Here is a 27,851-nt window from a genome sequence, read left to right as displayed (position 1 = left end):
CAATATTGTGATCAAATTTAATGTGCATTTTTTTCAATTTTTATTTATTTACTTTGCTGCCAGAGAGTCTAAATAAACTCAGATCATTGCCTTGGTAATATTCTCATGCTGTAGTCTATTCTTGAAATCCACGTGTCTCAGCCATGGCCTTTTTCAGCTCCTTTGACGTACAAATATGACTCAGACTACCACTCCCATGGAGCAACACGAAAAAGCAAATGATGTGACGTCACAGGCAGACGTTCGGATTTTGGGGCATTGTAGTTTAAAAAAGAAAAGTTGCGTTTTTTAATTAAACATTTTAAGGTATTTATGTTAATTATTATAACGCTAATCATTGTGAAATTGTATTACTGTAACATTTGTTCGTTGAAATACTTGGAAAGTCCGTATATTTTTGATTACTTGTAAAAGACTACGTCGTCCGACTACAACTCCCGCATAAATACCGCGCATGCGTGTTGCGCAGCAACAGTCGTGCGTGTGTAGTGTAATCACGTGGAGACGGTTCTGTCCAAACAGAAGGTGAGCTGCTGCTGCTAGCTGCGCCGCTCGGTGCTCAACTGATCCATGCTGTTTTTGTAGCTACCCGTCCCTTTAAAACCAGACTATTTCAGCGAAGAATGAGTGATAACGATGACATCGAAGTCGATAGTGACGTGAGTATACCCACTTTTTCCCTTCTTAGGGACGTTATGCGCAGCTAGCTGGCGATTTAGCATTTAACTAGCTGCCCAGCTAGCTGACGAGCTGCTCTTTTCTGAGTTATTTTTTAAACAGGATTCTGGTAAATTCATCAAACCCCTTAGCCTGCCTTGTTGCTAATATGCTGAATTGTATTACTTCTTAGCTACTTCAGCGTAATAGTTCAGAATTGCCGAACAGTTATGGCTACAATTGTACTTTTTGTTCTGTTTCTTTGCAGGAAGAATCACCGAGATATCACTCTGTGGTGCGTAAAGCTGTGGGGGGATTTGTCCACTGTCGAGAAAATGTTTTCACTGTTCAGTTATTTTTTATTCATCAGATTTATCTTGTTTTGGTATTTAATGTTGCCCCAAGGACAAGGCCGTAACGTTATAGCGTTAAGGAGTATTACTTAATTAGGCAAATGTTTCAACAATCACATTCATGGTTGGATACATCGAGAATTGAATTAATGATGCGTTTCTGATACTGAGGCGATTTTGGCTCGCACTGTGCGTTGCAGGGTGTTCCCCATACGGAGTCCACTCGTTCACGACGTCTATATTTAGACCAAAGCTTGATCCCCCTACAAAGACTGGTTTTGTTGCAGGTTTGTTATTTTTTCCGGTAAACACAAAGCTGTCTGTTCTCCGTGGCAGCAGCCTTCCTCCTCCCCCTCCTATCGGCGCTTGACTTCACACCACGGGGATTCCGCTTATGATCAGGGTTTCTAGCATTTCACGCAGGCCATCATTTCGGTAAACAGTCGGTTTAGGATGAGGATACAGAGGAGTCGGAGAGAAGAGGGGCTTTTTTGTTGTTGTTTTGTTATTGGTGTGGTGAAGCCGCGCCTGCATCTCGGACTGCGGCGGGATGTTTTTTCCTGTATTGCAGCCAGAGATTAGAGCCATCTTCTCCCTACAGGCGGCTAAATGAATGACGTATAGCTGCATCTCAAACCGGGAAGAGATGCAGCCAGTGCAGAACTTGGTTGCTGCACGAAAACACGTCCCTTTTTTTCTTTTGGCCTGAATTTAAAATGTTTTTGTGTGTGTGTGTGTGTGTGTGTGTTAGAAATGGTATTAAACATTCTCAGTTTCACCCTTAAAGCAGTAAGCTTTTCCCTCACCAGGAACGATTAATGCTTCCCACACTTTTCAGATTTGTATTAGCTAAAATGTTCGCCACCAGCACCTGGCCGTTCAACCGTAACTGACAAATTTGTGGTCTGTTTTGGAAAGCTTTACATCCCGCACTATTTCAAATGACCATGACTATGGGGAAGCATGTTGATGGCGGCATTATGCTGTGGTGACTTTTTTGTTTTTGTTTTTTAAGCATGAAAAAGGAACAAGTCAGTGTTTAGGCTTGTATAAGAAAACCTAGGGGTTGTTGAAGACTTGAATTTCACCTTCCAGCACGACCACAGCTTAAGTTTTGTGGTTTAGCTCACAGCATGTTCATGTCTTTGAACGGCCCAAAACTGTTATCTAATTTAAAAAGTTTTGGCAGTAATTAAATTTTCTCAGTATGTGAGCTTGAGCTACTTTACAAAAAAAAGAAGAAAAAAAAAGCTTAAAGCGCCACACTTTCCAGATTCTTTGTGAAAATAGTTCAGTAAAATAAAAAGAAAATAATCTAAATGCTACTTAAGTTTCTACAAAAATACAAGCAGTAAGACTCTGTATGATCAGACAAGTTATAATTTTGGACTCTTTGTGACACTTTTTGACCAAAAGGAGCTTTTACTTATGGCTTTTGGTATGAAAACAAGAACCGGTGTTTCCCAAATTCCTCAAAGGCGCGTCCTGTCATGAGCGCTAACTGCTCCGGGTCAGTTACCCCCCTGGGCATTGTCGTTTTCTCTTCCTTCTTCCTGTTTGTACCCGTAAGCAACACTTTTCAAACCAGTGCCCTTTACCGTAGCATATCAGTTTGTTTGGTTTTGTTTTCTGTACAAGAAATGACCAAATCTACAAAGTTGGACAATGTCAGAGGGCTACAACTTTACCAGATTTAATTTATTTTAAACGTAAAAGCTGCTTCATTCACGCAGCTAAAATAATGTAATATTCATCGGTGCGGTTGGAATCTCGTCTATGATCTTAGTTTGAATTTGAAACTGAAACTTGAGTGAAAAGAGAAACCTGTTTGAATTTTACTCTGTATCTGCATGAATCGGTAATTTAAGTATAACATAAGCAGTAATTGTTATGGGTTCATGTTGGGAACGTGTCGCGTTATGCTAGTTTTGTTCTTCTGCTTCATTCCTTGGATAACGAAAGCACTCTAGTAAGGAGGAGCCCAGGTTTCCATACGCAAATAGTAAAGCCAAGGCGACTTTGGGCTCGACACCCAGCCCTCTTTTGAAAAGCTTCACCGTCAAAGTATGTAAAGAATGGAGGAGCAGTGGAGCTGGCGTGTCCGGATAAATGCTCCTTTTATGTGATGAGTTAATAATTGCTGCATCCTGTCAACAAACGTCAGTAATTTCATAAAGTTTTCAGACTCAGATTGTCTCTTTTAAAGCTGAGAAGGCACAAAAGTCATGTGTATTTATGAAAGCAGACTCAGCATCAGTGAGCCTCCAGAACTAGGTCGTTTTAATTAACTGAATAAAAAAAAAAAAATCAGATGAACATGGGTGTGTAAAGTGAAAAGAAGAGCTGGAGTTCCGAGAGCCTTTATTTGTCATTTTTAATATAAAACACATCTGCTTAGGCGTGTGCTCTATAAATGTGCGATTAAATGTCAGAGTTGTCTTAAATAATGCTCACTGTTGTAGTTTGAATCAAGAAAATGAGGTTCTGGACAGAAACTTGGACATATTTTATCTGCTAATCTGAATCTAGCAGGCTGATGTGACTTTTTAGCACAAGGCCAACCTGCTGCTTCAGAACAGGCCACATTCCCAGATCTCAGTCACCGTTTAAAGAAACGTCAACCGCCTCGCTCTGAGATCACTCTCGCAGATTTAGCAAATGTTTTCCTCATCTCCAGATGTGCAGAAAATTAGCTTTTTGGCTTGTGTCGTGGCGGTGCAAGCCGACGGCCTGCTGTCTGTCCTCTCCACACTTTCTTTCCGTTTGTGCTGAAACCGTCGCTGCGCGAGCGGCTGCCAGACTTGTAAATGCACATACCTTCAGAGGTTAGTCATGTGTTTGTTTATGGCAGGGTTGATGCAGGGAGTGGATGCTAGGAGGCACGTGGAGTTTAGCTGATGCTGTGGCAGCGCACACCAAGCCAGTCACGAGACGCTGGGATGTGGCTGGTGCCGGTGGAATATTTCTGGTTTTTGCTGAAGTTTTAGTTTCAGTCGAGCGACTGTAAGGCTCATTATTGGGCAGCGTGTTTCAAATCCTCGTATCTTGTGGATAATTTGAGCGACTCAAACTTTTGGCGGCGTCCTTCCCGTGTTGCCCCTGAAACTTGAACTTGTTTCAGCCTGCTTTATGTCTCATTTGTGGTTACTTTGGTTTGTCATTGTGATCCTTGACAGCATGAGTCACATGTCTGCTACCTCGTCTTTAACTCGGCTGCAGAAATCTCGTGACAAAGTGCAACGTTGGCTCCACATCAGCTCTACACTGCAAAAACACCAAATTTTACAGAGTATTTTTGGTCTAGTTTCTAATACAAATATCTTCGTGCAGTTGGAATAAGAGAAAACTAACTTTCAGCAAGATATTGGAGCTAGTTTAAGTCAGTAATTCCTTCATATTGATGGAAAAGTGCTAGTTATAAGTCTGTTGCAAAGAGCAATTAAAATGAGCTAGATAATTTTCATTCTGATATTCTTTGAAACAAATTTTATTTGCAAAACACGTTGTAATCTATTTTTTTTTTATGGCTTCAACTGTAAGTGGTTTTTATTTCTGTTTTTATTGTTTTTGGTTGTCGTGTTTTATTTTGGATATTTATAATGTCTTCCAGTTCCACTGTGCAAAATTAAAGTTTATTGATTTTTGAGAGGGCAAACTTCCAGGGTTTCCCCCAGAGTATCATAAGCCTGGCGGGCCACCAGGCTTAACTCCCCCCTTCACCAGGCTAATTGTGTTTTTATTTTAAATAAAAGACAAATACAACAACATTTGAAATTTTCTTTTTCCCCAAAATGTCTTGCTCCACTGTTACTTCACTTATAGCTTACACTCTTCATTGAATTTTAAGGAATAATTGATTTAAACAAGCTCATGCCTTGCTGAAAAGTTACTTGTTAAGTTAGTTTTGTCTTATTTTGAATGTACTAAGGTAGAAACTAGACCAGAAATACGTGGTAGTATTTATTGTGTTTTGTTGAAGGCGCTCAGTCTGGCTCGTCCCGCCTCTGGTTTCAGTGTTGGGCTTAATGTCTGTGGCCTGAGAGCATGGATTAGTCCAGCAGCACGTTTGATTGGAGGATTTGATGGTTTGGCCTAAAAACAGAGAAGTGAGCTGATCTCCAGCTTGGCTCTGGTCATGTAACGGTGGCAGCCATGTTGTGCCTCGTACAGGGCAATTATGATGCAAATCTGTGTTTTTGTGTCAGTTTCAAGCTGGTGTTTAATGATTGCACAAGAGGTTTGGCAAAATCAAACCAGAATGGCTCAATTAAGTGATGCATGAACAGAGAATTTACACATGTTCTGAAAAAGGAGCCATGAACGATAAAATCTCCAAACATCCTTCTACATGGAGCCTTTCAGTGAGATTTTGTTGCTTTTCTTCCTCTCTGGTTTGGTATTCATGGTGTATTTGGTAGCAAGTCTGAGTAACAGCTGTTGATGTGACCTGGGTTTGGACCCGCTGCAGGTTTTCAGGAGGATGAGCGGCTGCAGGCCGGAGTCACGGTGATTGAGTGACAGGACGGTGACCAGGTCATGTGGCAAAGAAGTATTTATTCCTTCAAACGGACAACTAAAGCTTAGAGGGTCGGCTCTTTGAATCGTTGCTCTGTAAACCTCAGAAGGTTTATGGTTTTGTTTTTATCATTCGATGAGTTATTAAAAAATCCTTTTAGTCGGATGGGAATAAAATCTGAGTCGATATATTTGGTTTATCAGAGATAAATTATAGGAATTATATACGTATTCTAGAAAATATGCATTATTTTAGCTTTTTTATATTACTGCAAAATATGAAGTGCACTATCATGATTTAAAGACGTTTCGGTAAAAAAAAAACATGTTTCAAAAACAATATTCAATTAGCCAAGTACCGTTGAACATTTTTGTCCCTAAATTGCAACCGATCACAGTCTGATTCTACGTTAAAGTTTTAAAAGAATAACGACTCGTTAGCTTCAGAACGTTGCAAAGAATTTCTGAACGCTGTGCTGCACTTTAAATCTCTGCAGTTTGAATTTTTGCTTGTATTTTTTGTCCCCTTCCCTGTTTTTGCAGGACAGATTCAATATGGTTCCCTAACGAGGGGTAAACAATGAACACGCTTAGGTTCTGTGTAGGCCAACACCTGAACATTGGTAATTAAGCTTGTAGCATATTTCTGAGGTTCTGTGCAGAAAACATTTACTGAAAAATATTTTACGGTTCGTAAATCAACTGCTTTGTTTTACTTTTCCATCTTTTTCATCACTTTACAAGCAGAATTTGTTTTTAATGTGTTTTTATTTTCAAACCTGCACGTCACTTAATTGTGACATGAAACAATATCTGAACCTTTAAGTATCTCCCCTTTTAAAATCCTTTGAGAAAAACCATAGAAACACAGTAGAGGAAGTGTCATGCTGTGGGGATGCTTTTCAAGTGAGGAAAAGACTTTGAGCAGGATGACTGGAATAGTTTAAATCAACGCTTATTCATGTTTTGGAGTGGTCTAGTCAAAGTCCAGACCTAAATCCAATTGGAAATCTTTAGCAGTTCTTAAAAAATAATGTTCTGAGATGCTCCTCATCCCAACTCACTGAGTTAGAGCAACTTTGCAAAGAAGACTCGGAATAAATCTCAATCTCAAAACTTTTGGATTTCATTTACAAAGAAAATCCAAAATGATTTTCAGAATTTTCCTTCCATTTCATAACTGTTAAGCCATTTTGTTTTTGATCACACTGAATTCAGATAACACTCTGCAGTTTGTGGTACAGCGACTTGTATATTTAAAAGCCTTTTTTGTGAAATTGCATCCACAGACAGAAGCAAATAGTCACAAAGCAAATACAGGGAAGGAAAATAGTCGGATTGTTGATGAAAATCCAGATCCAGTCCACACCAAATATTTAAAATAAACGAAATGCCCGGGTCTTAACGTCCCGGTTTAGTCCTCAAATGTAGTTTTTGTGGCTCGTTTGTTTTTCTTTTCCACTTTCTTCTGGTATTGTTATATAAAATCAACTCTTTACATCATGTTATGCTGTTATGGCCTCAACAAAAACATACCTGGAGTGTTGCCTTGATTCTGAGAAATCCTTACATCTCCATAGCAACCATTCAGCTGGGTGAGCGTAGCTCCGCCTTCGAGGCGCAGCTCCTCCTCAGAGCTTCAGTTTCTAAGCTTCTGCCTTCCTCCTGACTCCCCGCTCGGCTCCTTCAGACTAGCCAGCAGCAATTAGCGAACACCTGGTGCAGCTGCTCACCTGCTGAACTCGTTATAGCAGCTACTTCTCAGTGAAACGTTGGTAAAAACGTTGCTGAAGGGTTGGCAGAGGAGCCATGTTGTGAAAATGTGTAATGTTGCCCCTTAGATTAAAACAAAAATTGGATTGTGTTCAATGGAAAAAATTTTTAGATTAGCAAAAGGAGTTTTTAGTCGTGGAAAAAGACATGAATATTGTCTCTAATGTTCAAACACAAGGCATGTTGTGATGACTTCCTGAAGGCGGAGTTTCAGGAAGAGCAGGAGTTCTTAAAGAGACGGACACCCAATTTCAAGGCGTCAGATTTCTTTTAAGTCATATTTAATATATAAAAATATTTTTTATAACAACTTAAGGTAACATAGTTACTTGATTGTACTGTAAAAATTAGGGATGCACAATATTGGATTAAAATGCTACATTATTTTTGTAAATTTAGCCTGCTACCAATGCAAATGCTAAAAAGGAGGCTGAAAATGCATTATGTTTAATGTCAAATTTATTTGACATCTGCTCTCTAAGACGACGACAACAACACTCAGTGAAAAGTTGATGTGCTGCAGGCATCATTGTCTCTGGTTTGTTGTATAAAACCAACGTTTTTTTAGATCGGTGAGTTACTTTGATGACGTCTGTTAAGTTTTACAGCCAATATCGGCCGATACGATAATATCGTGCATCCTGGAAAATGCATAATACCGCTCCTTTAACTTTTGGACATTTATGAAGTTTCTGTTTTAATCCACTGTACATTTTATAAATTGTATTAATTTTGATTTTGTGCTCGGCATCTTCAAGAACCTTTCTTCCTATTTTTAGGTATTTGCGCCTTTCTGTTCATCAGTCTGATCGATGACTCCATCAATCATTTCTCAGTAATTCCTATTTAAATGAGTAATCCTGCCTTTCTGTAGCACACAGAGTGAATGTGAAGCGACGCTGTGCAGCAGAGCAGCTTGTGTAGGTGTGAGCGGGGACGGCCAGCTGGACACCCGCCGTCCTCCTACCCACGTTGCACTGCTGCCAGGCTGAAGGCCCTGTGACTTCTCATTGCAGGCAGACAAACGGGCACATCACAATGCACTGGAGCGCAAACGTAGGGACCACATCAAAGACAGCTTTCACAGCCTGCGGGACTCGGTGCCCGCCCTGCAGGGAGAAAAGGTTGGTAACATTCAGACCCTCATAAAGGAGAACAGTTTCATCCTGTGTTTTTGCTTTTTTTCTTTAAATTCAATGTGCATCAGGGGAATGGCTGCAATGGCTGGGAAGGGAGCAGATGGTGGGAGAGTAGATTGGCAGCAGTGAGGCAGTTCAAATACTTGGACCGGCGTCAGGAAGTTATTACGAGAACATTTCGCTGCTCACTTCCTGTTTTCACATCAGTGTCATTGAGAAGATTTGGACACATCGGGTGCAGAGTTTGTCATCACACCACAAAAAGCCCATTCAGGGATCTGAGGCGGAGCTGAGTTAGCTGTAGAAATGTTACACAAATCGGCTTTAGTAATTAAAATCCAGATTTTTTTTCCTCACTAATGCTCTCCTTTGGTTTCCATAGCTCAGAGCTGCCAACTTGTTTGACAAGCTGCAATTTATCTAGACTGGTTTGAAGTTTTAAATCACATTTAATCACTTCTTCTCTGAATTAACTTTTCCTTCGTTGTTTCTCACTGTATTTAATTTATTTGGTATATTTTTGCTGCTTGTATTTTATGTGAAGCAGCTTAAAAAGTGCTTCACACATAAAATAAATCATAGAAGGTAATTTGTAGCAATATTTCAGTATGTTTAGGTATGAGATATCAAACATTTGCATTAGCTTGGACTTCGTGTTTACTAATAAAGATTAGGATTAGTCACTCTGAAGCCTTAATCTGGGAGTTTTACTTTCTGTTGCTAATTGAATTATCTAGAGAAGAAGAAGAAGTTCTGCTTTTTTACTTCCCTGGTTAAAACGTCTAAAACTAATTTTATTGCAGTTGCACAATCTCACTTTGGTCATTTTAATAAATTATAAACCCCATATTAAAAAACTAAACACCTCTAATGATAAGATTTTTATTTCTGATATGGTGTTGTCTAAAAAGAAACGATGAAGAAATGCACCATACAAGCCCACAGCATCACAGACCCTCTACCATACCCAACAGTTTAACTTCCTGGCTGCCAGAAGGAAATCTCACATTTTTAATTAAATTAACAGAAGTGGCAGAAAAAGCTTTTTGAAACAGCAAGATTAGGAGATTATCCTCCCACCTCTGCAGTCTAATCCAGGCTTTTCCAGTCAATCTAAGCTGTTTTCCTCTGGATGTAGATGAAGGTAAGTTAAGATTATGAGCTTTTTTTAAATTTGCTTACACTTTTTATTACTTGTGGAAAAAACATTCCTAATTGAATCGGTTTTCTTGTTTTTTTAAATTTTAAAGAGTGACAGTGATGGATTATTTAACTTCTTACACACTGATCAAATTAAAATAAAATAATATAAATGCTTTTTCTGTGTTTTTATGCAGTAAAAATGTCATCTTGTGATTTAGCTGCTGGTAATTAAAATGCATTTTGCACATTTGCTAAGGGTAATTGTCTTAAAATATTATGCACTAAAAATGTCATATTTTAGTTTTTTGAGTTGTTACTTTATTGTTACTTAGATAATTTAATTTATTATCTGAATAAATAATGCTCATCTATGGTTCATACTTTAAAATTAAAGATTGCATAAGTGTGTTTAGATGTCAGGGGAATAATTGAGTGAAGCCACTGAGCGCGCTCAGAACCGGCACCGTTTTTAGTTTTTTTGAGAGAAGCAGGGAGGCTCTGTGAAAATGTGATGACTTCTCTGTGATGTGTGTGTCATTGCTTCACTTTCTGCATGTGTCACTAACAGCAGTCTACCAAACAGGCGTCTCGAGCTCAAATCCTAGACAAAGCCACAGAGTACATCCAGTACATGAGGCGAAAAAACCACACGCACCAGCAGGACATCGACGACCTGAAGAGGCAGAACGCTCTGCTGGAGCAGCAAGGTAACGGCTGCCGGAGGCCGGATCCTCCGGACGTGTTAGTGTCCGACTGAGCTGCTGCAGAGTTCCTGCAACTGAGAGAAAAACCTGCTGAACTTGATCCAGCGGAAGGAAAAATCTCAGTTTTTAGAAACTAAAAATGTAGAAATGTTAGCTTTAGCTGGCCCTAAATCCATTTTATAAAATCTGTTCCCCTCCTCGCCTGTGGTGGCGCTGCACTGAAGAAAATGACACAAAAACCTCCGAAGAAGACACAAGTATGAAATGTAAACAAAAATGAAGTGGCGTCACATTTTAGCGGTTGTAGGATTTCACTTGTCTTTGGCAAAAGACATTGAAACATTTCCCCTGCTAGCAGTAAAGTCTGTTTTGGTTATATTTACCCATAATTCTCTGCGCTTCAGTGTCCTTGCTGCTTTTCACCAGAGTTTGCTTTTTTTGATACGTTTAGTGTGAATTCGTAAGCAAACTCTGATCCGCCTTAAACCCCAGCGATCTCTGCTTGGTTGAAGTGAACTCTGGCACGGTGGGAAGCAGACTACAGAGCAGAGCATCGAGGGTAAATTCAGCCAAAACAAACACGAGTCGAGTGCTAGCAGGAGAAATGGCTCTTGGTTTTTAGATTGAAGACGAGATTCCACAGCTGCTAAAATCTGATGGGTTTTTTTTTGTGTACTTTTCATGAAGACTTCTTCTGAGGTTTTCATGTTGATTCCATCAGTGATTCTTGCTGCAGCGCCCCCACAGGTGAGGAGGGGAACAGGCTTTTCCAAAGGATTTGGATCGTTTGTGAAAATGTAACAAATGTTTTAACTTTGGTCCTCAATCGAACCGATGCTACCGAACTATCCGTAACCTCAACTCCAACTCCTCTGTAGCTCAATCTCACATTTATTTACCATGTCTTCTGAATTCTTCAGTCGTCTTTGTTTTCATTTTCTCTGCCTTATGTTCTCATTCGCTCATGTCTTTTGTTTTTTTTCAGTCCGTGCTCTGGAGAAAGTGAAAGGCTCCACGCAGATCCAGACCAACTACTCGTCGCCTGACAGCAGCCTGTACACCAACCCCAAAGGCAGCGCCGTGTCGGCGTTCGACGGCGGCTCCGACTCCAGCTCCGAGTCGGAAGCAGAGGAGCCGCCCACCAGGAAGAAGCTGCGAATGGAGGCCAGCTAGAGAGTCAATAAGCTGAAAACTGGCGAAGGACGGGGGCGGCGGGGGCGCCAGGACGGGCGAGACGAGCCCCCCTCGTCGTTCTCTCTCGCGCTGGAGACGAGCGTCCCCTGAAATGTCCCACCACCGAGCGAGCCAGACGGAGGACGACCGCTCGCTTCAGTCCGTCTAGAGAGCTTCAGGTTTCCCCAGCTTCCCCTCGTCCCCTTTTGTCTTAGTTTTTCCCCTCTGTCGTTGGTGCCCACCCTGACCTGTTTCTTAGCAACAACAATCCAAAACTCAAAAAGAGGCAGCTTGGCAACTCAAAGACTTAAAGCTTTTTGTACCCCACCCCTCAATCGCTCCCCGGCTCTCCTCCTCAAGATGATTTTTGGGGCGAGAGGGGGAACCAGGTGTCCTCTTCCAAGCACTGCTTTGTTGTATTTTGTTTATTTTTATGCTTGATTAATGACAAAATAAACTGTTTAAGTTTTTACGCACACCTCGATCTGTTGTCCTGGGAAAGAAAATCCACCTTTTTAAAAATGTAAAAACGTTTCTAGTTTTTATCCCCCCACCTCCACTCAAGAATGTGAAGCTGCTTTGAGCAAACGGCCGCCTCAGGCCCACTGAAGTGCAGATGTTTTCTGCCTCACATTTAACACAAAATTATATATATATTAAAAAAACGAAAACCCTAAGTCCTTTTGTTGAAATCGATGTTTTGAAGGAGAATATTCCTAAACTTTGTATCGTATTTTGTCCTTTTAGCTTGAAGTAGTGAATGACTTTAGGTGGCTGGATACGTTAGGCATCTCATTTATATATTCAGATTGGATGTCTTCAAAACCATGTAATGCATTTTTTTATTTTATTTTATTTTTGTGGTAACCACACGATTCATGGAGAAAAGACCAATTTGTCGCACGTAGTGTTTAACGGGTTTGAACTAGGTATTGAATGTCCAGGTAAACGGAGGCCAGGTGAGTCCCTGTCGACGTGTTGTGCTTCACACAGTAAAAATGTTGCTGACCCCTGACCCCTACACTTCGCCCCTCCCCCCCTCCCAAGGAAAATTAATATCTCTAGGAGACGTGTGTGTATGTATGTATATTGTTTCCATTTTATTTCCACTTAGGAGGATATAATTAGTGTGGTAGGTCTTTGATTCCATTCCATGGAAATTACAAGTATGTTGTACATACTGCCAACAATTGTCTTGCAAGTTGAGGCCTACCTTTACTATGAAACTATAAAATAAACTATTTTATCCTTTAACGGGCTTCCTGTGGTTCCTGATGTCACGATGTCAAATGTTTTCTGAAGCAGATTAGTCAGGAATCAATTAAAATAATAAAATATAACAAGTAGACAGAGGCAATATGCTGAAAGAACAGGAAAGTCAATAGAAATTTTGCATTTAGATGGAAAAAAAAACTCTGGGCTCAGTTACTAGATTATGGATAAATTAAGCAGAAAGGGCTTTTCAGTTTTTTTTTAGCTACAAATAATCAAGCAAATTCTGTTAAAATGTTTTTATTTGAAAAGGGAAGCATTTATGCATTTCTAAAATTGTAAAAAAAAAAAAGTTGATACAAATTGATTATTGAAATAAACAAATTTAGTTATTTAACTGTATATAGACTCAGTCAATTTACTGGAACAGCAGTAATTAAGCCAAAATCGTGCAAAAATATATACATTTTGCATTTAAGAAAAAAACTGAAATGGCAGTTTTAGCTTTACTTAACCTTTTTCTATGTGATTATTAATCAGTTAACCAGACTGGCCTTAAACTGCACTGTTAAATCAAACGGGGTTGAACTTTTGACATGTTGAAATATTTTTAGCTGCAGATTCATCTTTTGCTCCAAATTATCAAGTATAAACTAAATAATGCTTTATTATTGCATTTTAAGTAAAATAAAAATCAGTATTTTTATTTTATTACTAGAGAAATCAATTACTAAAATAATCATTAGTTGTATCCCTGGCTTTCATGTTTAATCTGCCATTGCAGTAAAAATGTCTGCCATCTTTTATGTCTATAAAAAGAGTCGAAGTCCCTGCTGGAGGGAGACAGCTCTTCAGTTTGCAGAAAACTTGGAGTCAACAGGAAAAGCTTCGGTTATTCTGAGGAGTGTCAGGATTTATGACAGTACCATGATGAAAACTGCTGTATAAACCTTTATTAAGTCAGGTGACACTGAAATTATACAAAGTTACAATTTTTCCTTTCATAGGAATAAAGCCATCTGCAATATGAGCAGGAGTTCCTCTGAATGTTTAAGCTGTCCAGACAATACTGTTGACCTGTACGGAGGTATAATGCTGCTAAACTCCGGCCCTCGTCTCTACCGAGGGCCCGTCGTCCTGTCTGCTCCCTTATGAAATCCTATTGGATCCAGTTCAGTACCCGGAGACTGGTGACCTAGGACTGAGGCCCGGCGGCGGCAGAGGCCGGTTCTGACGGCTCGGCGTCAGCAGGAGGTCCCGCCTGCCTGCTGGCGTCAGGAACAGACAGCTGGCGGAAGTGCTGCACGGCTTTAGCCACCTTGTCGGGACAAATGTTGTAAACTGGATGAGTGGGAGCCTAAAGAGAGAAAATGGAAACCAGGAGAAGATTTCATAAAATCCCTCTTCACGTTTTTGCTCTTATTATGCTTATTCTTCTGAAAAAAAAAACAAAACAAAAAAAACAGTGGCCCACTGACTGTTTGCAATCTACCCTCCCAGCTTTCCAATCCCAACCATAATTCCAACCCTTCTTCCACCCTCAATCCCAACCACAATCCCAACCCTTCTTCCACCCTCAATCCCAACCATAATTCCAACCCTTCTTCCACCCTCAATCCCAACCATAATTCCAACCCTTCTTCCACCCTCAATCCCAACCCTTCTTCCACCCTCAATCCCAACCATAATTCCAACCCTTCTTCCACCCTCAATCCCAACCATAATCCCAACCCTTCTTCCACCCTCAATCCCAACCATAACCAACCCCAATCCCAACCATAATTCCAACCCTTCTTCCACCCTCAATCCCAACCCTTCTTCCACCCTCAATCCCAACCATAATTCCAACCCTTCTTCCACCCTCAATCCCAACCACAATCCCAACCCTTCTTCCACCCTCAATCCCAACCATAATTCCAACCCTTCTTCCACCCTCAATCCCAACCACAATCCCAACCCTTCTTCCACCCTCAATCCCAACCATAATCCCAACCCTTCTTCCACCCTCAATCCCAACCATAATCCCAACCCTTCTTCCACCCTCAATCCCAACCATAACCAACCCCAATCCCAACCATAATTCCAACCCTTCTTCCACCCTCAATCCCAACCATAATTCCAACCCTTCTTCCACCCTCAATCCCAACCATAATTCCAACCCTTCTTCCACCCTCAATCCCAACCATAATTTCAACCCTTCTTCCAACTTAAATCCCAACCCCAATCCCACCCTAATGTCTAACCCATTTCCAACCCTAATCCCAAACCTTAATCTCAACCCTCCTAAATTTGTTACTGTAGGTCGACTAGCCTAGATGTCATCCTTATAGCATAAAGATTATTATTGTATCTTTTGCATTCCTTGTTCATGTCTTATTTTATACTGCTATCATGTCCGGAAAAAAAATATATTATAGCTTGTTTTAGCTTTCAAGCTAATTTTAGTTTTTTCATGTTTTTTTTTTCTCCACTGCACATGCTGTAGAGCAACATGCTAGTTGTGCTAACCCAGAGGCTATCATTAGTATTCCAGCTAGCTTTAGCTTTTTAGCTTATAAACTGTTGTGACCGCCCTGTGACAGACTGGCGACCTGTCCAGGGTGACCCCGCCTCTCGCCCAGAACGTTAGCTGGAGATAGGCACCAACAACCCTCCCGACCCCACTGAGGGACAAGGGTGTAAAGAAAATGGATGGATGGATGGTCTGTTGTGACCTTGCAGCTTTGTAAACACTGTTCTGTGGGATTTTTGCATTTTCCCTCTTCTAAAGTTTTTCATTTTGTAAGTTTTTGATTTTAGCAGCTTCTCCCCATTAATTACATTTCTGCAAGTCTCCTGCAATTTTCAGCAAAAGCAGCTTACAGCTTTCACACAGGAAATGCAAAATTCTCACAACATTACTAACTTTATTCTCCTAATATTAAAACTTTATTCTTCTTATTTTGGCCCTGGGCTGACCAAGAAGCTGTAAAACAAACAAACAAAAAAAAAGTGATTAATCAGTAACACTGATTAAGGCTTTTTATCTCTTTGCACACCGCACCTGCATTGTTTTTTAAATTGTATTTGGCATAAACAGAGCAGACCCCTAATGCACCATTTTTACCCTGTAAAATGAAACTTTTCCTTGCACTTTGACCCCACCCGGCCCACTCACCAGTCGGTTCTCCTCCGTGCCGAGGATCACCTCGTGGTAATGCTCCACGTTCCCAAAGTGCTGCGCTATGGAGAGGCCGCTGAGGCAGTAACACGTGTGGTAAAAGTCTCTGGATCTGGAAGAAATCATAATGAAATCATGAATCCCACCTGATTGTGTGTGTGTGTGTGTGTGTGTGTGTGTGTGTGTGTGTGTGTGTGTGTGTGTGTGTGTGTGTGTGTGTGTGTGTGTGTGTGTGTGTCAGATGGCAGGGTACTGACTTGCCAGGCTTGTCCAGAAGGCCGCCTGTTGGATTCTGACAGCACAGGAGGATGTACTCCTGCAGGGCCAGCTGGTCGAACATCCACCGCTGCCGACTCAGCTCCGACTCTCCTGCACCAGAAAAAACGTTCACAAAAAGAATAAATACTCAAACTCACTCAAAATACAGTTTGAAACCCCTGAAAAACTCAAACAACCATGACAGACTTCCTTGTTTCTCAGACTTTATTACATTTAAACAAAATTTTAGCACCAAACTTAAAAACAAAAAAACAAGTTGGGCGCTTCTGGTTAGAATCGTTACATGTCTTACTTGTTTCACGTCAAAGTTTTCTAATTCAACACTTTAGAGCTCCTTTTGCCTTTGAGCAAGTTTTATATAGTATGGACACAAAAGTTACATTCATGTTGTAAGTTTTCTTTTTCAGACGCAAAGCTCTGAATATGCATATTGCAAAAAGTAAAAGAAAACCTGATAGACTGATAGAAACAAAGAGATGGATGAACAGAAAGGAGGAGGAGGACGGCTGGACGAGGTTTTCCTTTAGCTTTTTTATTTTCTCGGCAAAAAAACAAAGACCAACAGATCTTAAAGTTACTCAGTCTGCCAGGCCGCTTCGTTTGAAGACACTGATCACTTTGAAAACCTACCGTCGTTGAATAAGGCTCTGTGCAGGAGAGGCAGGAGTCCAGCCTGCCAGAAGGAGTAGCATCCATCCACCAGCTTGTTACAGCGACCCTGGAAGCCTCCTTCAAACCGCATCTGTCTGCTGATCACCCAGCGCTGGGGATGACAACGACAAACACGTTTACATTAAACACGGGTCCTAATAAAGACTCGCACACCTGTGAGACAAAAACACCTTTTTATATTTAGGAAAAAAACTAAATATTTCACAGGAGGTGGGGCAAAGAAATCATGTATATGCGTAACGTTTAATCGATTACTGAATTAGTTGACGACTATTTCAATGATCGATTCATCGTGGCGATTATGCTTTAAATTCTTCTTTAAACATACGGATTGCGAGTCACTTTTTACGTTTTCTGACTGATTTTTTGTGACAATGTGACCCAAAGACTAAAATAAATCAAAACCATCATCGCACAGGAACGTAAAACGGATCATCCTGTGGTAGTTAACATTTTAAAGCTGCTGCACCAGAGCTGCTCACATGCACACTTGAATTATAACTGCTTTGCATCCGAGTAGCTGCAGCAGCAGGATGGCACTTCCAGCAGGGGAGCATCTGAAGTGATATTTTAACATCAGAGCCCAACACGGTTTCCTGATCCACTTTTATTTCATTTCATCGCAGCTGGTGAATTTCTGAAAATATTCAAGTGACAAAACCTCGATTGGGTTAATTAGAGAGGCAGAGGGGCCACCCACCAGCAAGGCCTTCAGATCCAGCATGTGTTCTTTGCCCAGGATGACGAGGGCGGCCGTGCCGCAGAACGTGTAGCCGCCGTGAGCCTCCAGGCCCGGCACGCCGCTCAGGCCGCCCTCCCAATTCTGACAGCTGCAGCCAGGACAAAGACGGGGAGAAAACGGCGGTCAGAATAAACACCGGGCGGCCGCTAAACAAACAAAAACACAAAAGCTGCTGTGGCGGCGCTGTGGCTGAACCTCAGGATCCAGTTGGTCGTGTCTTCAAACAGCGCCGGCGTCATGATGTTCGTGAGCGACGCTACAGAGGCGGCGCAGTAAGCGCTCCTGGGAGGGGAAATGAAACCCGGATTCAGATCCACAGAGATCACTTTAAAATAATGAACAGAACTAAAGTTTTTAATTTTAAGTTATTAAAAATAAATAAATAGATGGTGGCAGCCTGATTATTACCACAATGTCAGGCGTTGTGTTTGTTTGAAACCTGCTTGTTGTCTGTCCGGAGTTTTTAAAATAAGGTAAAGCTGCGGTCGAAATTAGTGAAGCGGAACGAAAATGTTTTCAAATGTGTAGAAGAAATTGACAGATTTTGTGTGGCTTGAGTGAAACTCAGGAAGGATAAAACCACCAGCATGGCTGGTTAATGTGAATGGAGGCTTTTTTATTCATACCAACAAATTCAAATCTTCTTACAGTGGAAAAAGTCAGAAAAAACAGTTTCTTTCACTTAAGCACAGAATAATTTAGCAACTAGATACTTTTGTCTTGTTCAGTTTTCCCGGTGATTATGAGTGAATCTGCTTCTGCTCCGATTCTGACCTCTGTTCACTGCTGCAAACTATTTTTAAGCAAAAAGCAGGTGGACAGTTTGGTGGTGAAACACCATCTCTCCTCCTATCAGCTGTTTGATCTGCGTCCAACACAATGACATCACTCCATCTCATCAGAAACCATCCAAAGAAACATACAAACATACGCATGAGAACAGAAAACAGGAGGCAGCTGGCCCGTAACTCACCTGACGTCCACCTCTCCTCCAATGTGCATCACAAAGGAGCCGTTTGGCTGCTTCAGCGACCACAGGAAGTCTAAAAGCTTCTCCCTGAGGAAGGTAGAAGATACAAATGAGGAAATAACTAGCTGTAAAACATCTGAGTGCTAGAAAATATAAAGGAATACATGTAAAACGAATGTCAGGATATGTCTGCAGCAAACCTGATTCTGTAGCTTTGCGGCGCGGATCGTACCTGTTTATCACGTTATAGGCCTCCTCTGTGCCGATGATGCAGAGGGCGTTGACGGCGGCGTAGGTGGGTGCCAGGTGGGCGTGTTGGCCCGGTCCGCCAGCAAACCCCCCTGTTGGGGTCTGACACAGAGCCAGGAACTGACACACTCTGAGGAGACAGAAGGCATGTTCAGATTACAGCTTCATATGAGGACAAAACTATAAAAACCAGCCTGGATTCAGAGTGAAAGTAACTAAACCCCGAATCTGATATATCTAGTTCTGCTAACAACAGTAACTGGCACTTCTGTGAAGGAATCCTGGCTCATTCTTCCCAGTATTTGTTTTAATTCACACACACTGAAAGATGATCACTTCTGATCATTTATGAAGATTCTGATTCGCTACAATTAACACAGAAAGTTATAAAAAAATAACTCATAAAATTTCCAGTAAAACTTTAAAATAATCATTTTAGAGCTTCAAGAACGAAGCAAAGTTCAAAGCTTTGCTTCACCTCGGCTGATGTGCCACAGCGGACACTCTTTCTGGCCCCAACTCTCTCACAAATGTCCTTTCCAGCCTCCGCTGCAGAGAGGAATCACAAAACTGCAAGGATCCCAGGAGCCAAATGAGCTGGAAGAGACGCCTTCATTAACTCTGACCGAACGGAGCGTCTGGTGCCAGTTCTGACCCGAGCCTGGTCACAGGAAGCAATCTGTCGTCGGGCTGCCATTGTTAGAAACGCTCAAGCTGGGCCAGCGCGTTCTTCGCCCCTCTCAGTCATAATGAGCGTGTAGGCTGGCGGCGCTGCAAACCGAGGTTTGCAAAGCGTTGTGTCTGAAAGGCAGTAATTTTAGTTTTTTTGTTTCTCTGTTTAACTCCTGGCTGCTTGGAAACAAAACAAACCTTCAATGACAGTGTGTTGCTAATCACACCGTCATTATTAGTGAGCAGGAATGATAATTACAGTGAAATCCTCCAAGCTTCAAAGATCTCAGTTTGTTCTCTAAGCAGAATAATGCAAGAAAAAAACAGGTTGTAGAAACAAGAAAAGGCTAAAATTACAAATAAGTTTCTGATTTGAAGCTTTAAAAGAAGCAAAAAACATGACTAATTATGACCAGTGCTTTATTCTAAACAACAAACCCAATATGACATAAAAACGCTCAACAAATGCTAATTTTTACAGAATTCAGCTACTATTAACACTGAAATAATTTGAATTCAATTACTAGAAACAGCTAGGTAAGCTTGAAGAATTATTTCTACTGCAATTTATGTTTATGATTATTCTTGATTGTGTTGTTGCTAATCGGAAACTGAAATCCAAACTTTATTTCGCGACTTGATCATGACAAGTGAATTTATTCCCCGTTTTCTTCACTTTATTATTAAAATCGGGATTCAGCTGATAGGGTTTGTCGTTTTCTTACAGTTTCTCTGGGTGTGAGCTGTAGTCGTGGTGTGTGTAAGTGTGTGAGACTCACTCGGAGGCGATGGCAGAAGGAATGGACTCCTCCAGTAACTCCAGACTGTGAAGGATCCAGAAGCAAAGCCACGGTCTGCTCGCATCCAGACACTGAGGGGAACATGTGTGATAAATTTAACATATTCCATCTCTAAACACATGGAAATTATGTAATTATTATGTGGCAAAAAGTTATTTTTGCTGCTTTGCCTCCAATAAAAGAATACACTGTCGTCATATCAGAAGCAGCAGTTACTGATAAAGACGCTTTAATAACGCAAAAAATATAAAACAGGTATTTATGCTAAAATAGTTGGCGCGTACAAAAAGAAAAAAAAAAACTGGTGATCTATCCATCATAAGCGCTATAAAGCAACACATGCAGCAATAAAAAGGTAAAAGCTGGTGTTCTTTATTAAATGTGGGATTTCTGTACCTCGTAAGCATCCGATAGGTTACGTAAACCTTTCTTGAGATACTGGTAATGTTGTTCCCGCAACAACGTTGGCCTGTAGAAACAACATTAAACAGAAACGCATCAAAATGGATACAACCGAATCCGAATGAGCCGACACTGTAAATGTTATGTCATAAAAGGTACGGCTCAAAATTAAAATATCCACAACTTGGGTCATTTTTAATATAGTAAAGTAATTCAATAAATAAAATGCATTTAAAAATAATAAAAAAAACTACTCAAAGTTAGAAAAATCTTCAGAAATGGAACCTGTTAAAAAATATTAATATAGGTAGCAAAAATTTATATAGTAAATAAAAACAAAAAAGTAACATGAAAATAAAAAAACCCAAATTTTGTCTAAAAACTGAAGAAAAATTGCTAAATGAAAAGTAAGACACCAAAATTTAAAATGTATTCACAATGTTAAAGTACATGCGTGACACAGATGTGATGAATGCAAATTTAATGATAAGCTTGCAAAACACTCCTATCTCCTAATTTGTGTAAATTAATATGCAAAACAAAATGAGCCAAACTGGGAGTAAAAGTCTGCGTTCGCATTGTTTCCTGGGTTGTTTTGTGTCAAAGAGCATGTGTGCACCACCAGGAAAGCCTGCAACCTTCGTGTGCATCATTATCTCGTTGAAACAAGCATATATGCTGAATGAGTCAACCAGCAACCCGGTCCTCCCGCCTAATCTTGATCTCCGTCTGCCCTTTTAATTCATTGTTTGCCGTCCTGCTGTAATCGCGCTCATCCGACACCGGGTTAGTCACAAGGTTTTATCCGAGGTTTTGTCGCAGCAAATATGCAGCACAACAACAACAACCAGTCGCCCCGCTGCATCAGATAAAGATCCACCGCCGCGGCCTTTCAAATGCGGAGGGCAGACAATGGCTCAGATGACAAGATGAAAAACGTATAATAATCTCTGGATAACGTTGATGAGCTCCCACGTCTATGATATGAATGATTCAATGTACCCAGCTTACGGTAGAAGAAAAGAGGCGGGGAAACGAGAACAATGTATTTATACCAAAGGTGCAAAAGATGAAGCCCAGGTTAAGTTTACGCATCTGCAGGAAAATGTTAAACATCACGTTTAACACATCAGACAAACAAGCCAGGAATGTTGTGATAATTCACAGATGGACAGAAATTTCTGCAACATTGATGAGGATAAAAATCCAAGTTTTTCATATATTCAGAGTTCTTTCCCTTTTTCTGATTATATTTGTGCAAAAGTTCATAACATCAAATATTACGACTAGTATTTCCAACGGTCACTGGTTAAAAAAAATAATGGCTGGATGGGCAAAAAAATGGATGGATGGATGGATGGATGGACGGATGGATGGATGGATGGACGGACGGACGGGTGGATGGATGGATGGATGGACAGATTGGATTGGTGAATGAATGGATGGATGGACGGACGGACGGGTGGATGGAGGGATGGATGGACGGATGGATGGACGGACGGATGGACGGACGGGTGGATGGATGGATGGACAGATTGGATTGGTGAATGGATGGATGGACGGAGGGATGGATGGACGGATGAGTGGATGGATGGACGGACGGATGGACGGACGGACGGACAGGTGGACGGATGAGTGGATGGATGGACAGACGAACGGACGGACAAATGGATGGATGGACGGATTGGATTGGTGGATGGATGGACAGATTGGATTGGTGAATGAATGGATGGATGGACGGACGGGCGGACAAATGTATGGATGGACAGATTGGACTAGTGAATGGATGGATGGACAGATTGGACTAGTGAATGGATGGATGGACAGATTGGACTAGTGAATGGATGGATGGACAGATTGGACTAATGAATGGATGGATGGACAGATTGGACTAATGAATGTATGGATGGACAGATTGGACTAGTGAATGGATGGATGGACAGATTGGACTAGTGAATGGATGGATGGACAGATTGGACTAGTGAATGGATGGATGGACAGATTGGACTAGTGAATGGATGGATGGACAGATTGGATTGGTGAATGAATGGATGGATGGACGGACGGGCGGACAAATGGATGGATGGACAGATTGGACTAGTGAATGGATGGATGGACAGATTGGACTAGTGAATGGATGGATGGACAGATTGGACTAGTGAATGGATGGATGGACAGATTGGACTAGTGAATGGATGGATGGACAGATTGGATTGGTGAATGAATGGATGGATGGACGGACGGGCGGACAAATGGATGGATGGACAGATTGGACTAGTGAATGGATGGATGGACAGATTGGACTAGTGAATGGATGGATGGACAGATTGGACTAGTGAATGGATGGATGGACAGATTGGACTAGTGAATGGATGGATGGACAGATTGGACTAGTGAATGGATGGATGGACAGATTGGACTAGTGAATGGATGGATGATGCATTTATTCTTTCTTATAATTTCTACATAAATTGAATATAAATGGTACTACAACTGAAGTTCTTTCAGGTTCAAACAGATAATAAATCATCTTGCCGTTTAATTTACTCCACCCCTGAATTACGGCCATGAAGAGCAGAGAACATCCACTCTCTAACAAGCACACACCCTCCTCTGACTAATCACATGAATTGTCCTGATGGAACCAAATGTACCTCCACATAGGCTGCAGACTCAGCGATCGGCAGATCCAGCGGCTGTCAGAAATGAAATGAGTCACCCACACGGAGACAAGATGACAGCTGATAGCAACGCATGTGGGCCGATCAGCACGGCGTTTTAGACAACAGCCGTCGAACATCACAGCCGCGGCTGAGAATCTGATAACTCAATGAACAGATGACTATCACCCTGAAGCTTCAGCGCACCTTTCCTGTTTGTCAGTGAACTGCCTGTATCCCACTTTAAGAATCAAAATACTGTCTCCACTAGGGCTGAAACGATTCCTCGAATGATTCGAGTACCTCGATTACTAAAATTCCTCGAGGAAAATTTACCTGCCTCGAAGCTTCGTTAATTTATGTTTTATTAGCGCACCGTGTTCCGGCCGGGACTTCATTTGCGTTGCGCGGAGCTCTCACTTCCGCCTCTGAGTTGTTGACAAAAGCTAAGTCTCAGCGGCATAAAGTCCAATCTTCAAGATTGGCCCATGGGGATTTTATTGATTGATGATAATGCCCGACTTTTTATCGTTTTTGGGGAACCAATAAGCATCCTTAAAATGACTGGGGGAATGCCTGGAGTACGGCAGCATTTCTCCTCCGGGGCTGCTGGTTGAAAGCGAACGGCGGGAAGAGCGCTGAGGTGAGCGGATAGCCTGAACAGGGCGGGCGGCTGAGTAGCTGATGCTTACCGTGTAAATGTAGCTTTACCGACGAACCGCACAATAAATTTCATATCCCGGTCTGAAGAAACGGGTGGCGGAGCGCATCGTACATGGCTGGTAGATGAGTTTCTGAGTGTGACCAGTGAAGGTGTCGTAAATATCCCGTATTGCTTCCCCCCGTGTTCGTCCCCCGGTCTAACGGTTCGTCAGTCCGCTGGTCTATTTCCTCCCCTCCACCCCATCTTACGTTCGTTCATTCGCCCTCTCCTCCCACTCCAGGCGGCATTTCCCGTATTTTCAAACCCAAAGCGTGACAGGTTAGGTGGCAAGGTGAGTTTAATTAATCTATTAAACTCACTGAAGATGAATACATAAACTAAAAGCTGGATTGTAGACATTTTTATAAGCATATTTGTGAGCCAGCCTCTTTGTTATTAAATTCAATATAATTTCAGATTTTTCTATAACTTTTCTTCTGGTTAACTTAGAAAGTGAGCTATTATTGTTACAGGTTAGTTTTCTAAACTACAAAAAAGCAACTGTTAGGGATGCTCAAATATGAAAAATTGGACTGATATTGATATCTGATAGTAACACCGGTATTATGCCAGATTTACCAATATTTCATTTTATAATTTTTTTTATCCGATTACTCGATTAATCGTAAGAATAATCGATAGATTACTCGATTACTAAAATATTCGTTTACAACAGCCCTAGTCTCCACCAACATGCAACCTGGAAATTTAACTTTAACAGAAAGGGATCATTTGCTAACATTTAGTTCTGCAGGAACTTACTGAGGAAAGCTGTGCATCTGCTTGTAAACATTGATGGCCGCTTCGATGGCCTCCTCCACTTTTTTCTAGATAAAATAAAGGGAATAGTTTGAAAAACAACACAAAAGCCCAGCGTTTATCAAGAATACACAGAGAGAGAGCAGACATTTGCTGTTTTTATCAAACATCAATATTTGAACATTTCTTAAAAAGAACTGAATATTTAGAGAGATTGGATATTTTTTTAGCATTAACATGACTGACATGTTTGCTTGTCTTTCCAGTTTTTAAGAGTGCAAGAGAAATGGATCCATGTCATGTGATATTTAAACACCAAGGAAGCTTTATTAGAATAATTTTCAACACTACATTTTTTCAATGTTTTTTTTAATTCTGTGAGTTAACTAGTGATTAACTTTATCTTCACCTTACGCAATTCAAATTTTCTTTCATAACTTTGTAGGCAAAATATTTAAGTCATTTTGACATTCATTTGACACTTTGTTTTTAGTTTTTTTCTTTATAGTTACTTTAGATTAAGTTGATAAAAAATACAAATGCTTAATATTTTACCAACACTTTTATGTTTCCATCTGCTGCTTTCTGCTGTCACTGATTGCTATACATTGTGGAGGCTAATTATAGAAAATGTTCTAAATAATATAAATTTTTAAGACAACATTTACATCTTTATCTTATAAAGTTATTTGACAGGGCTCTTTAAAAATAACCAACAGGTGGTGCCAAATCTCCGTTCACAAGATGCCTGTAAATATTGAAAATTTACACTTTTTTAAACGGATTATATGGACTTATGGAAGAATCTTACTAACTTCGCTTAATGCTGCATTTTCTTAAATTTTTTAATTTAAGTTTGTAGGTTTTTGTTTACTTTAAGCCATTTTAATTCTCATCGTTTCTTCAGTACAGCTAGTGAACTAACTTATGTAATTAAAACATATAAAAGTATATATTTCTATTTTTGTTCACATTTGTTTTAGAAATGTCTATAGTTGGTCATCATATGAATATCCAGCAGTCAAACTGCACTTATGTCAGTAAGAAAATAGATGAGTGAGATTTAATCAGAAACTGTAAATGACGTGTAGCTTTTCAAGAGCTAAATGTAATGTTTCGATAGGTTTACAACAGTCTCAAAATTTAAAACTAAATCTGAAAAATGTTGAGTTTAACACTATTAGGTGAAATTATGATTGTTTTGACATGCAACTGCTGTAAATATAGCCAACTATTTGGAAAAATATGAACAAAAGTGCCAATTAATCAAATATTTAAAAAACAGACATATTAAACATACAATGGCAACTAACAGTATACACATTTATTTTATAATGCCAGGTTTAGACTTGCATTTTAACAAGGGCATGCACATTTTATAGAGTATGAAAAATAACGTATAAAACCAGTCGTTGAATTAACAACATAAAAATAAGTAATTTGATTTTCAGTCTTTTTTAGAAACCTGAATACCACTCCAGTTTGAAGAAAAAGTTGTAAAATATCAGAGAGATGGTTATTTTGTTGCTAAAAGTCTTTAAACAAAGCCTAGCACTTGCTGAAGTGGCGAACAGTGAGGTCCCGTGCATTAAAAAAACTTAATCTCATTATGAGTCCATTGTTAGCTAAGTAGAGGCTAAAGTTTGCGAAGGATACGACAGAGAGCTTACAACGGAAAAAACTGATTCAACGTCTTTCTTTAACGGAATGAAAATAAAACGTCTTATCGGGAGTAATTTAGTCACTTTCTTTTCCACTTTCACCTCCAGCTCCAAGCACAGAACCGCACAGAAGCGTTAGCTCCAAAGTAGCCAATGTAGCTAATCTGTACGTTAGCTCACCTGCTCCACCGAAGTCACCGTTTCCACCCCGTCATCCTCAAACATTTCTGCCGTGTGCTGCTCATCGAAGCACCGCAAAGGAGTTGGAACACCGTCCATGGTGGTGGAAAAAAGACTCGCTGCCAGCAGAGCTCCGGGAACGAAACGGGAGCGTCCAGATTCTCACGTTGTTTTGATAGTTTTCAGATTTCTTGCTGAAGTGGGCGTAAAGAGCTGCGTGAAAAGCCAACTACGGTGAGTCAGAGGGAACAAACCTTCTTCATTTCGCTTCATTCACCGAAAACGTGAAAACCTGAGAGTTTTTTTATATTGTTATTCTTATCTATAAGACGTCAGGATGAATAATTTTACGAGTATTTTGATGCCACTAAATATCATTTCAACACAGCATTAAAAGAGAAACCCAGACAATTATTTCTTAACACAAATTTAGAGGAAATGATGTAATTTACCCATCAAAATAAACTGGTTGTGTATTAATATGTTGATGGCTTAATGAGAAAATTACCATTTCATGCAGAAAAGACTACCGATTACAGAAAATGCTTTTGTTCAGTAATTTTTTTAGTCCTCTGTTGTGTTTCAAAGTAGCCAATGTAGCTAATCTGTACGTTAGCTGTCAGACTAGTGAACTGTATAGCAATCTTTATAACTAAAAATTGTGTTGTCTGTATTAAAAGGAAAATTAATTCATACTTTTATCAAACCAGGAAAAATTTACTTGTTTTATTCACCATTAGTTTACTTTGAAAGTAAATCATAAAATATCCTCAAAATTTCAGTTGAGGAAATTTAATGCATTTAATGCATTTAAGAGTGCATTGAAATATTTGGCAATGCTGTCAAAAATGCTTGTAATTACAGCTAAGAAACGATTTATTAAAAATAACTTTTCAACCCAGGTTCTGGAGGTAAAAATGTTATGCTTCAGTAAATGAAGCAGGATGAAAATACATTTTTCTTTATGCATCCTCGCTGGCTGTTCATGCAATGTTTTTGCCAATTCTATCAAAACTATGAAAACAAATTAAGAGTATAAATTTTCTACTTGCTTCTAAGAAACTCTGAAAAACAATTTGGCTTTTACACTATTATAAAAGGGTAGGAATGCAGACTACATTGGAGCACAAAATTTTTTTATAATTTTGGATAATTTGGAAGCAGTTCTGCTCTCAAAGCTATATCTTTCCGAATCAACAGCCTGCAAAACAGTTGATGTAAGTGAGCTTTGCCTCACAAAATCACAAAATAAAGGAGAATAACCTCGAATTTC

General features: G+C 40.2%; 2 protein-coding genes across 5 annotated transcripts; one reads left to right on the top strand and one right to left on the bottom strand.

Moving 5' to 3' along the window:
• The first annotated feature begins 477 nt into the window (after positions 1 to 477).
• On the top strand, positions 478 to 12,711 carry max (myc associated factor X). 4 transcript variants are annotated; one of them, XM_015011172.2, is made up of 5 exons: positions 478 to 659; positions 926 to 952; positions 8,315 to 8,422; positions 10,164 to 10,287; positions 11,270 to 12,711. In XM_015011172.2, the coding sequence occupies exons 1-5, from the start codon at positions 624 to 626 to the stop codon at positions 11,455 to 11,457; spliced, it is 483 nt and encodes a 160-aa protein (XP_014866658.1). In that variant the 5' UTR covers positions 478 to 623; the 3' UTR covers positions 11,458 to 12,711. The 4 variants fall into 4 exon arrangements, with proteins under 4 accessions (XP_014866658.1, XP_014866657.1, XP_014866660.1 ...); XM_015011171.2 differs by having other exon boundaries at positions 10,149 to 10,287; XM_015011174.2 differs by lacking the exon at positions 926 to 952 and having other exon boundaries at positions 480 to 659; positions 10,149 to 10,287.
• An 891-nt stretch (positions 12,712 to 13,602) lies between these two features.
• On the bottom strand, positions 13,603 to 26,801 carry fntb (farnesyltransferase, CAAX box, subunit beta). Its single transcript, XM_015011175.2, has 12 exons — positions 26,579 to 26,801; positions 24,741 to 24,805; positions 20,610 to 20,682; positions 20,193 to 20,284; positions 18,725 to 18,871; positions 18,496 to 18,579; positions 17,718 to 17,804; positions 17,481 to 17,610; positions 16,739 to 16,871; positions 16,087 to 16,198; positions 15,827 to 15,941; positions 13,603 to 14,026 (listed from the first exon to the last, which is right to left on the bottom strand). Exons 1-12 carry the CDS (start codon positions 26,675 to 26,677, stop codon positions 13,865 to 13,867), a joined length of 1,299 nt encoding a protein of 432 aa, XP_014866661.1. The 5' UTR covers positions 26,678 to 26,801; the 3' UTR covers positions 13,603 to 13,864.
• Positions 26,802 to 27,851: the final 1,050 nt, after the last annotated feature.

This window comes from Poecilia mexicana, unplaced genomic scaffold (genome assembly GCF_051168715.1).
Source record: "Poecilia mexicana isolate PSO_F unplaced genomic scaffold, ASM5116871v1 scaffold_21, whole genome shotgun sequence".
In the NCBI taxonomy this organism is placed as follows: Eukaryota; Metazoa; Chordata; class Actinopteri; order Cyprinodontiformes; family Poeciliidae; genus Poecilia; species Poecilia mexicana.
The sequence above is the reverse complement of the archived record's forward strand: the minus strand, read 5'-3'. Positions and strand labels throughout refer to the sequence as shown.

What these genes read in the sequence shown, in the direction of transcription:
- max (XM_015011171.2), top strand. Translation starts at nt 624, where the DNA reads ATGAGTGATAACGATGACATCGAAGTCGATAGTGAC. An exon ending in CCGCCCTGCAGGGAGAAAAG is followed by an intron (nt 8,423 to 10,148) that starts GTTGGTAACATT and finishes TGTCACTAACAG; the next exon opens with CAGTCTACCAAACAGGCGTC. An exon ending in CGCTCTGCTGGAGCAGCAAG is followed by an intron (nt 10,288 to 11,269) that starts GTAACGGCTGCC and finishes GTTTTTTTTCAG; the next exon opens with TCCGTGCTCTGGAGAAAGTG.
- fntb (XM_015011175.2), bottom strand. Translation starts at nt 26,677, where the DNA reads ATGGACGGTGTTCCAACTCCTTTGCGGTGCTTCGATGAGCAGCACACG. An exon ending in ACCTATCGGATGCTTACGAG is followed by an intron (nt 20,285 to 20,609) that starts GTACAGAAATCC and finishes TGTTCCCCTCAG; the next exon opens with TGTCTGGATGCGAGCAGACC. An exon ending in GCCTATAACGTGATAAACAG is followed by an intron (nt 18,580 to 18,724) that starts GTACGATCCGCG and finishes TACCTTCCTCAG; the next exon opens with GGAGAAGCTTTTAGACTTCC.